At 33.5% G+C, this 12,267-nt stretch overlaps 1 protein-coding gene across 6 annotated transcripts in view; it reads left to right on the forward strand.

Moving 5' to 3' along the window:
- Positions 1 to 12,267, forward strand: part of MYO9A (myosin IXA) — a 271,647-nt gene that overhangs the window by 138,670 nt on the left and 120,710 nt on the right. For 5 of the 6 annotated variants that reach the window (XM_041746477.1, XM_041746479.1, XM_041746482.1 and 2 more), the window contains one exon: positions 795 to 914. The exons of the other annotated variant lie outside the window; for it this stretch is intronic. In XM_041746477.1, the coding sequence (XP_041602411.1) occupies positions 795 to 914 (120 nt within the window). The remainder of the gene's footprint in view (positions 1 to 794; positions 915 to 12,267) is intronic. 6 annotated transcript variants of the gene reach the window in all.

Genomic DNA, 12,267 nt, shown 5'->3' on the forward strand with positions numbered 1-12,267 from the left:
TACCCCCAATCCTGGAGATGCCTATTCTCTTTTACATCCATGTGTTGCTAATATTAATGGTACTGACCGACCCCCAATCCTCTTTATTGCTAGAGTGACTCACTGTTTCAGTAGCACTTATCTAGGGCTTTGATTCTTACTTAAACATGCTCTCTTCCCTTTCCCACCATAGTTGATTCTTTCTCACTTGACTAAGTGGTGGTGAGGTACATTTTCCAACTTTCTTTCCAGATTTATAAATACCAAAGTGCTGCTGGGTTTTCCTGCTCTGTGGTGCTTTTCTTCTTGCTCTTTAAACATTGACACACTTGTTGGAATTCCTACAAGTGTGGTAAATTGCAAAATTTGTGAAAGAATTATTTAACTTTTGGTAAATTGATTTGGGTATATTTCTCTTTGGTGTTCCATCATTGTTCCTTGCATTGTTGCCAACTATATGCTAATTATATTTCAGACCTGATAAAAATGGGTCTGTTACAAAAGAATAACCATACAAATTGTTTTGAAATTTCCCTACTATTTTAAATCAGAAATTTTTAATATTAACTCACACTTTCAGACCTGAATGAGGTACTTTGAATACCTAAAAAAGTCCTCTATGTTTTCCTTTTATTTTTGTGTAATTTCCTCAAGTCAATTTTAAAAAGTTATACACATTTAACCCATATTACTTTTGATACATTTTTACATATTCTTAAGATAGTTGGCAGCATTGTCCTTGATTATCTATTGGTTTGGGCTTATATAATATCTTTTTCTTTTCTCCATTTTTTGTTTTTCATTTGCTTCCTAAGGACATGATGATACAGCGCCATGTGCAATTTTGAAAAGTATGGATAGTTTTAGCTTTCTCCAACACCCAGTCCACCAGAGGAGCTTAGAGATTCTGCAGAGGTGCAAGGAAGAGAAGTACAGTAAGGCTGCAAATCCTGATAAACTCTGTGTCATCACATATCTGTTTGGAAATGGAAACCAGGAGCATTCTGCACCAGGGTGGGACATAAATTGCATAGGCAATGTGACCGACATAATCCTATGATCAGTCTTAGGATATTTCCATTGAAACTATATTTTTTTGGAAAAAGTTGATATACCTCTTCTTTGAACTTGGATGAGTATTTGCCTGTGATCCTTAGGTTGTTAATTATACTTGGTTTTAGGTTCTGAATTAGTTTCCAGTTTTGTCTTTAAAGTAGCTGAGTGATGGTTAAAAATGAGTTACGATTTTTTTCCTAATTTTTTTAAAAAGCTTTATTGAAATCTAATTGAGGTAAAATTGCTTGTAAAAGCATAGAGTAAGTTTTGACATATATATTCATTTGTGAAATCATTAACACAATCTAGCTAATTACCATATACAATACTGCCAAAAGTTTCCTCTGCCCCTTTCTAATTTTGGCTGATTTTTATGTTTGCTTATGCTTGAATTTCAACATCAGCAGTGTTGCTTTTGTGTAACATTGCTTAATCCACTTAGTTTGATTGCAGTTCTATCAGACTTTACTGTCTGATTTGGAGCAAAGCCACCTCATTAATGTTTTGGCTTAAGGAAGAATGAGAATCATAGTGGATATTCTTTTTTTTAAATAAAATTAGTGTGAAAAGATGCCCTTGGTTTCCATTTCCTCTTTTCTATTTGTTATACTCATTCTGAATGAAAATGATTCTTTTGCCTACTGTGGGATTATAGTTATTTGGCTACTGCTAAGTGAAAATAGATCTTTCAGAATACTCAAAGCCCAACTCAGCATTTGCATATAATGGACCTAAATTACTTATATTTTGAGCTTTTTTACAAATCACCATACATTTACTTTGTTAATTTCACAGTTTTGTGATTAAAGTTCCATGAAATTTTAGTATCCAATTATAAGTGAAAGAATGTTAAATAGAATTTCTGAAAGCAAAATGTTGTGGATTCTTTCTTCAGTTCTTATTTCTGCTGTTTTGGTATAAGAAAATGTGTGATGCATTTTGAAAAATACAATTAAAATGTTCTCTCATTTTAGAAAGAACAAAGGTAAGTATTTCATTTTAAAAAGATCATCCTGAAGTGTTAACATTAATTATTGTTGTTGTTTCTAAAAGGTATACAAAGTCTTCATTTTAATTACTTATCTGCCTTTTCTAAATCTTTTAATCCATGAGACATTATTTAAAACCACCTACAAATCTTTTTTGGGAGTTCAAATTAATTATTTTCAACTTCTAAATAGTTGGCAAGTCATTTATTTGTTTCGTTGATTTTCGTGACCTTCAGTCTGACAGCACCAGTCCTGAAGGCATTCAATTTTTTTTTTTTTGGCATTCCAGTTTTGTAAAGAATAGGAAGGCACCCAAGTACAACATAGGCTGCATGAGGAAATTATACATTTATCTGTGTTTATATGCAAATCTATAGAATTTGGAACTTTTCCATTATTTTAGGTAGTTTATTCCATTTTCTATTATAGTGCTACCAATAATTAACATTTTATAATGTATAAAATTACAAATTCAAGTCTGGGAGACTTTTTTTTAAAAACCATGGGACTACTACTTTAGGTAATGGATAATTGGCAAGGTGAATGAACCTTTCCACAGATAGCAATGATAAAACTTGGAGGAAATTTTAAAAAACCAAAATGATTTGAAAGCACTGGTAAAAGACTAAACACTAAGACCAAAAAAGAAGCAGAAATCAGGGAGAGTTTATTCTTTGAAGTAAGTAAGTAGTGGATAAGAATTGTGAATCTGTGGCTTTCTGAACAAGGTGCTTCTCGGATTACCCCAGGGATAGAAAAATCACCACCATACTGGCTTGAGGTATCAGAGAACAAAGTTGAGGATTGGGAAACAACTTGGACTTTAGGAGGAAAATCCTGGAACTGAGTAAGCTAAAACTTAAAAGAGCTAAAACCCAAAGTTAGAGTATGAATTGTGCCAGCCATACCTGGCTGACAGATGTGAGTACGCAGGGAAGCTGGTCAGCAAAGCCATGCAAACCAAATGGGAGACAGCCTTTGAAAGATAAAACTGCAGTGGGTGAAATTTGCAAGTTTGCTACTTTTTTGACAGAAGGCTTTTTGTATCTCTGCATAGCTCCTGCCTTAGTTGGAATCCCACAGGTAGAGGGGAGAGAGAAAGAGACAAAGAAATATTTGAAGAAATCGTGGTCAAAAACATTTCCTGTTTGGTTAAAAAACAAAACAAAACAAAACAAACAAACAAACAAAAAACAGCTGGCTTAGAGATCCAAGATTAGTGACTTCCAAGTAGAATAAATAAAAAAGAAAGCCATTATTAGGAACATTGTAGGCAAACTGCTAAATACCAAAAATAAAGAGAAAATCTTGAAAGCAAGCAAGAGAAAATATGGCATATTAAATAAAGGGAATAATGATATGATTAACATCTATTTTATTAAAGCAGGGGAGACAGCAAGATACCCAAAAAGCATAATTAAAATCTTGCCCTCAAAAAATAAAATAAAATAAAATAAAATAAAATAAAATAAAATAAAATAAAATAAAATAAAATAAAAAAAAATAAAATAAAATAAAATAAAATAAAATAAATAAAATAAAATCTTGCCCTCTCTTAAAATAAACCAAAACACTGCTGGCCTCCCCCAACCCCTAAACAAAATCCAACTTTCAGGCAAAATTTCTATATTTTTAGTTTGGGTCCGACAAGTTAACCATCTGTTAGGAGAAACATCAAAGTTTTCAGAAAAACATAACAGAATTTAGTGTTGCTACAATGTATTATCCACAGTGTTTATCAGTTAGCAAAAATATTCTTAAAAAATGAGCCTAAGGTATCCTTGGGTGGCTCAGTGGTTTAGCACCTGCCTTTGGCCCGGTGCCTGATCCTGGAGTCCGGGGACCGAGTCCTACATTGATCGGGCACCCTGCATGGAGCCTGCTTCTCCCTCTCCCTGTGTCTCTGCCCCCCTCTCTCTCTCTCTCTCTCTCTCTCTCTCTCTCTCTGTGTCTCTCATGAATAAATAAAATCCTTAAAAAAAATGAGCCTAAAATAAAGATGTTTTCAGATAAAAGCGATCTGAGGGAATTTGTCATCATAATACATATTCTATGAAAAATGATTATTGAATTTCTTATTTTTAATCAGAAAACTCTATTTTTTTATTAAATTTTTTAGAGAAAGTGTGCAGTCAGTGAGGGGAGCTCCACGCTCAGCACTAAGCCTGACATGGAGCTCAATCTCATGACCCTGAGATCATGACCTGAGCTGAAATCAAAAGTCAGATACTTAATCGACTGAATCATCCGGGCACCCTAATAATGGAAGTTATTTAGGCTAAAGGGAAATGGCATCAGATGGTAACTTGAATGAATACTAAGTAAGTGTTGGTACACTTTTCTGCAAAGGGTCAGATAGTAAATGTTTTAGGCTTTGGGGATCTTATGGTCTCTGTTGAAATATCTTAGCTGCACTGTGAAAGGAGCCATAGACAATACATAAATAAATGAGCATGACTGTATTTCAATAAAATTTTATTATGGACACTGAAATTTAAATTTCATATGATTTTTGCATGTCACAAAGATACTCTTCCATTTATTTTTTTTTTTCCTCAACCATTTAAAAATGTAAAAGCCATTCTTAGCATGTAGGCCATACAAAAACAGACAGCGGGTTTGATTTGGCCCAAGGACTCTTTTAGTTTGCTGATCCATGAATTATTGGAAGAAATAAACAGAAATAATAACCATGTCACTGAGTGTTTTTCTGTATGTTGGTAAATTGAACACCAATAAAAATTAATTTATTAAAAAAAAGAAATAATAACCATGTATAAAAATAAATGACTATACATATTTCCTTTTATTTTCTTTTAAAAAGATACATGACTATTTAAAGTAAAAATTAAGGCATTGTTCTGGTGGTTTAAAATATGTCCACAAATTCTTTGATAGTCTTCCCTTCAAAAGACATGTGCTGGACTTAATGACTCACTTCTAACAAATGGAATGGACAGAAGTGACAGTGTGTGACCTTCACAATTAAGACAAAATTAGTGTGGTTTTTCTTTTGCTCCCACCTTCTGTCTCTAGTGACTGTTCTCTGTTACTTGGCAGGGAGGAAATTAGAGGAGTGGGGAGAAATTGGAGTTCTTGGAAGCATGAACTGCAGCCCCACTTTTTCAAAGATCCTTACCTGCCCTGGTAAGGAGAAGGAATAAGATGGTAGGAGGAAGAGAGGGAAAGGGTGGAAGAGAAGAATCTCACTTGAATTTGAACCCGTGCTTTTGACATTCAGTCTATCCTCAGGCCATGTTTATGAAGAAGATGAAAGATCAGCAATTGTCAGAGAAGTGCTGTGGGCTCGATATAACTTACTCTCACCGTGCTGACAATGCCTGCCTTAATGTTCCTAACCTCAGGCTTCAGTATGGTCCCACAAGTGATTGAAAATTTAACCTGACCAAGTGCAATTAATGGAATTCCACTATGAGATTCCAAATGGAATTTAAGTCTGACCCAAATGGAATTAAAATAGAAATTAGTGACAGAAGGATACCTGAGAAGTCCTCCAATATATATATATTTTAAAGTAATCTCTACATCCAACATGGGCTTGAACTCAGAACCATGAGATTGAGTCGCTTGCTCTTCTGACTGAGCCAGCCAGGCACCCCTTGAGAAATACTCAAATATTTTGAAAATAAGCCACATCTATAAATAACTTATGAGTTAAAGAATTCATAAGGGCAACTTAAAACTATTTTGATCTGAATGAGAATGGAAATACCATAATTTGAATAATGCAACTAAAGTAGTGTTTAGAAGAAAATTGATAGCTTTATTTTTTTAAGATTTTATTTATTTATTCATGAGAAACAGAGAGAGAGAGAGAAAGAGAGAGAGAGAGAGGCAGAGACACAGGCAGAGGGAGAAGCAGGCTCCATGCAGGGAGCCTGATGTGGGACTCGATCCTGGATCTCCAGGAGCAGGCCCTGGGCTGAAGGTGGCGCTAAACTGCTGAGCCCCACCCCGGGCTGCCTGAAGATTGTTGGCTTTAAATTCTTATATTAGAAGAAGTCAAAATGATTGCTTTTACCTTATGAAACTATAAAAAGAACATTTTAGACCCAAAATGAGTAAAGAGAAATGAGGAGCTACAATATGTGAATACAAAGTAGATTAACAGTAGAGAAAATCAGTGAAAACAAAAACCTGATTTTTCAAAAGAGCAATGAAATTGATAAAGCTCTAGTTCTGTCCAGTAGAGCCTTTTGTGAAGATAAAAATGTTCTCCAGCTGTGCTCTCTAAAACTGTAGCCATTAGCAACATATGGCTGTTAAGCACCTGAAAGTTACTGAAAATTTGAAAACTGAAGTTTTAATCTGATTCAGTCAGATCAAATTGAGAGCCACATGTGGCTAGTGGCTGCTGTATTGCAGTCCTATCCTTCTGATCAAGAAATATGAGAGAAGGCACAAATACTGTTAACTGGAATGAACAAGATAGACATCAAAAGATAAGGAAATATTATGAACACTTGTGTCAATAAATTAAAAACTTAGATGAAATGGACAAATTCCTTGAATGTCAAACTAAGTTGGCCCAAGGAAAAATAGAAAATTTGGTCACTCCTATATCTATTAACAATAACAGATTCAAAAGTAAAGTCTTACCCCATACAAGAAATGCCCAGACCCAGATAGCTTTAATAGTAAATTTTATTTAAGGAACATTTAAGGAAAGAATAATGCCAGTTCTCTTCAACTCTTGCAGAAAATATAGGAGCAAGGTATCCTATGCAAATCATATCTTGAGGCCAGTATACTCTTAATACCAGAGTCAGACAAAAACATTACAAAAAAACTACAGACCAACATACCTCACAATAATAGACATAAAAAGCCTTAACAAAATAAGGGCTAACTAAATTCACCAATATATTAAAGGAGAAGACATGAAATCCAGTGGAGTTTATTCCAGGAAAGATTGGTTTGATAATAGAAAATCAATCAATATAACTCACTCTATTCATCTAAAAAAGAAAAAGCATATGACATCTCAGTTGATAAAAAGATTTTGTCATAATTCTTCATTCATTCCTATTTAAAAACTTATAGGAGCCTAGAGATAGAAGGCAATCTCCGTTTTATAAAGAATATGCATGAAAATCCTATAGCATTCTTCATACTCAATGATGAAAGATTGAATACTGCTTCTCTGACATTGAGACAAGGCAAAGATACCTGTTTTTGCCACTCAGATTTAACACTCTACTGAAAGTCATACACAGTGCTATAAGGCAACAAAAATATAAAAGGTACATAGATTGAAAAGGAAGATGTAGACAAATGATCATCTATATAGAAAGTGCTAAGGAGTTTAAAATATGCTCTTTGATATAGAAAGTAAATTCCAACAATCTCACAGGATACCAGGTAAATTCACAAAAACTATATTTTAGCCATGGACATGTGGAAAATGAAATCTGTGAATTTCATTTATACATCTTTGGCAGTCAGCCTCCTCGATAGTCTCCAGTTATCCTCATATTTTGGTATTCACAACTTTGTGTAGTCTCTTGCATTTTACCCATCTTGGTCTGTGTATGCCAGAAGTGATAGTATGTCAATTCCAAAATTAAGTTATGAAAGACTGCAGTTTCCACCTTAAGTAATTTCTCACTTGCTAGCTCTCACAGATCACTGTTTCTGGGAGAAGCAAGCTGCCATTTGTGAGTAGCACTGTGAGAAAGCCCCCTGAAGCCTGCAGTCTACAGTTAGGAACTGATCCTTGCCACTAATTATGTGAGTGACCTTGGAAGCAAATCTTTCAATTCCATTTCAGTCTTCAGGTGACCACAGCTTTGGCTGACAAATTGACTATAACTTCATGAAGATACCCTATCTGAACCACCCAGCTAAGCAGTTCTTGAGACCGGTTTTGTTAGAAACTCTGATTATAACTGTTATTTTTAAGTGCTAGGTTTTGAAGTGCTTTAATATGCAACGGGTAATAATGTAACATACTAAAACATGAACTACTAAAGGATGAGTTTAATTAATTAATTAATTAATTGAGAGAGCATCTTAAGCAGGCTCCACACCCAGCACAGAGCCCAGTGAGGGGCTCCATTTCACAACTCTGTGATCATGACCTGAGCTGAAATCAGAAGTCACATACTTAACCAACTGAGCCACCCAAGCACCTCACTTAGGAGTAACTTTACGAAATATGTGTTAGACCTGTACACAACTACAAGGAATTGAAAAATACCTAAATAAATGAAGAGAGATACGTTTTCTTTTTCTTTTTTTCCAATACATGTTTTTGTATTGCTGAGATGTTCTCCTCCAATTAGATCTATAGATTGAGTGCAATTCCAGTGAATATCACAGCAGATTTTTAGTAGAAATTCACAAGCTAATAACTAAGATTTATATAGAAATATAGAATACCTAGGATGACAAAACAATTTTGAAAAAGAATGACAAAGCTGGAGAACTTATTCTATATGATTTCAAGACTAAAATAATCATGACATTGCTCTGTTAGTGTAAAGATCAAGAGATCAATAAAACCAAATAAAAATGCAGGAAAAGATCTACACATATAGGTCAGTTGACTTTCTACATAAGTACTGAGATAATCGAGTAGGGTTGAGCATGGTCTTTTAAACAAGTGACATTGGGACAATTAGGTAGCCTTATATAACAAGAGGACTTAGGATGCCTGGGTGGCTCAGTTGGTTAAACATCTGTCTTAGGCTCAGGTCATGATCCCAGGGTCCTGGGATTGAGTCCTGCATTGGGCTTCTTGCTTGGCAGGGAACCCATTTCTCTCTCTGCCTGCTGTTCCCCTTGCTTGTGCGCATGTGCGTGCACGTGCTCGCTCTCTCTCTCTCATAAATAAATTAAAAAATCTAAAAAGAAAAAGAGAACTTTGACCTTTACCCTATTTTCTGAGTAAGATTGAACTTGAAGTGGGCCATATAGCTCATCATAAAGAGTAAAACTATTAAGTTTGTAGAAGAAAACCTGAGAGAAAATCTTTGCAAAAATTTCTTAGATGGGACTTTAGAGCATAAACTATTTAAAAAAAGAAAAAGGGTAAAACGGAGTTCACCAAAATTGAAAATTTCTACTTTAAAAAAGATCTTGCTCAGAAAACTAAAAGCATACCACACCCTGGGAACCAATATTTGTGTAATAATTTATAATACTGATGACTGATAATGGACTTGAAAACAATATTTTAAGAACCCTGTAGTTAATAAATTTATCAGTTCAGTTAAAAATAGTCTAAAGACTTGAACATGTGCTTCAAAAATAAGATATAGGAATGATCCATAGGTTTGTGACAGATGATCAGTTTCATTAGTCATTAGGGAAGTGCAAAATATCACAATGAGGCCACAGTAACAACCTCTATCACAGCTGGATTTTAACAAGTTGAGAATACTTAAAGAGTATTGACAGTACTAACTCATGATGAGGATGTGGAGCAACTAGAGTGCTTATATACTCTACTGCAATGTAAAACAGTACAATTATTGTGGGAAAGAGTTTGTCAGGTTTTTTAAAATAAAGGTAAGCATATACTTTCCAGTTCCATTAATACCAATCCCAGATATTTACCTGAGAGAAATGAAAACATATGTTCACACAGATACTTTTATAGGTCAATTGTTAAAATAATATGCTGAATGAAACCTTACATAAAAGAGGACATACTGTTTTATATACCATTTATATATCAAATTCTAGAAAATGCAAAGCACTCTATGTGGGTATCAGATTAGTGGTTGCCATGATCCAGGAGGGTGTGTGGTGGGTTTTCAAAGAAAAGGCACAAGGGAACTCTTGGGAGATGATGCAAATATTCTGTATCTTCTTTTGGTAGTAGTATTATCAAAACTTATGCAACTGTATACTTCAAATGCATGTATTCTATATGTAAGGTTTACCACAGTAAAAATAATTACGTATCATGAAGCCTGGCAAAAGTCACAGACAAATATAGAAGAGACTATTTTGCATGGAATTAAGACTATCAAAAATAAAAATAAAATGGTATATGATCAGAATTCATGTTTGAAAATGGGAGAAACAAATGGGAGAAATAAATAGAATGTTATTTTGGTGAGGCCTACAGGAAAGGCAGGGAGCTATATTTCTTTTGAATTGGTAGAATATAGATATTTATCAAAGTCAATCAATTTGGGTAAATAAACATGATTGTGTGTGTCTGATAGACAACCATAATAATAACAAAAATAGAATCACTTTTATCTTTTAAAGTGGCTCAGGAAGCCTTTAACAAATGAAAACTAAGAAAGGAAAAAATGAGTTTAAGAGTAAAATAAATGAAAAATATGAAAATATAAGAAATAAGTACTGCTATTTAAAATTAATAAAAATAGATTAACCTCATCAATTAAATTCTCCAAATGAATTTTTCAAGAAGTTCAGTTAAATAATATCTACATGATTTTTTTTAGAAGACTTTATTTCAGAAAGAGAGAGAGAGAGATAGAGAGCAGGAGTGGGGAAGAGAGGAAGAAGCAGGCTCCCTGCTGAGCAGGGAACCCACCATCAGGCTCTATCCTTACATGGGCCCAGGGAGAAAACATTTCTCTGAGCCACCCAGGCATCCCATATCTACAAGATTCTCAAAATGATGAAAGTAAAAGGATGGACAAAGATATACCAGGCAAAGGTGAAAATAAATAGAGTTAGGTAGTAATCTAAACAGATCTACACTGATAGAACTTACTAAAAGAGTTGAGAAAGACAAAACCTGAACTCACTGGAAAGTGTTGAGATCTGATAAAGAAATGATAAATATGTTCTATGTATCTAAATAAACAATTACTTTATAAAACTTAGTAGTAAAACTTAATTTGCTTGATTAATAGGGGAAAAACAAGGTGAATATAAGTACTGGGTAACGACATTTGAGATGGGAAGGGGATAACTAGAATTGAAGCATTCAGAGGTTTTTGTACTCTTTAGCAAAACGGAAGAGAATTCCATTTAGAATTCGTGGATATGTTAAAAATTCAAGGATAATCAAAGAAGAGAGTATATATGACTTCCAAAACAAAAGAAACCAAAATATAAAGGAAATAATTCAGTAGAAGTCTGGATAAAAGCATTTAATAATTAGGGAGATACAAGGCATAAAATAAGTCAGAAAAACGAAGAACAACAGTAATAACAGTAAATTAAAATGAACCAAATGAAATAGTTAAATAACAAGTTATGCAATTAAGAAAAGAAAACTTAGTTATAAGATGTTTATAAGAGAAAATCCTAAATCATATGAACACAAAAGATTCAAAATAAAATATTAGAATACAGCTGTATCAGAAAATTGATTCTTGTTCTCTTAAATGTTTTCTCACTTCCTATAGGCAACTCTTAAGATTTCTGTTACTATAAATTAGTTTTGCCTTTTCTAAAAATTTTACAGAAATGGAATCATACAGTATGTGTTCTTTTGTGTTCTGATTCTCTTAGGCAATATGATAAATACACCCATGTTATGTTGTTTCATATACAATTAGTTTGTTGCTGAGTTATTATGTATATAAAAACAATTGTGTGTACAACTTTGTGTTTATCATTTGTTTCTTGATGGATATAAGGGTTAAATGTACTGCTTTCAGCTATTGCGAGAAGCCCCGCTATAAACGTTTTTGTTCATGTCATTTTGTGTACATATGTTTTCATTCCTCAGGTAAAACTTATGGTTGGTTATAATGTCATAAAGTAGACATGTTTAATGTCATTAGGAACTATCAAATTTTGGTACTTTACAGATATTTTATTTTCTTTTGACTTACATTATTTGTGATGATAAACTCAGATGTAATCCCATTGTACTTCTTTCATATCTAGTGTACCTTTTTTCCTCTGGCTGCTAGACATTTTCTCATTGTTTTTTGGTTTTCAGTAATTTATGATGTTCCTAGATATTATTTATATTTATCCTTTTTGGGATTTGCTGTACCTTTTGACCCATGCTTCAGTTGTCTTTCATCAAATTTAGGAAATTTTTGGCTGACATTGTTTCAGAAACTTTTTCTGTTGCAGTTTCTTTTATTTCTAGATGTCAGTTAAATGTTTTTAGAATATTTGATCTGTCTCAGATTCCTCATACTCTGCTCATTTTTCTCTTATTTTTGTTCTTTCATTCTTCAGATTAGATAATTTTTATTTATTGATTTCAAGTTCATTGTGCTGTTCAAAGTCTTCTTTTAAATCCATAGAATGAATATAGAATGAATTTTTTTTT

The sequence above is a fragment of the Vulpes lagopus genome, chromosome 2 (assembly GCF_018345385.1).
Source record: "Vulpes lagopus strain Blue_001 chromosome 2, ASM1834538v1, whole genome shotgun sequence".
In the NCBI taxonomy this organism is placed as follows: Eukaryota; Metazoa; Chordata; class Mammalia; order Carnivora; family Canidae; genus Vulpes; species Vulpes lagopus.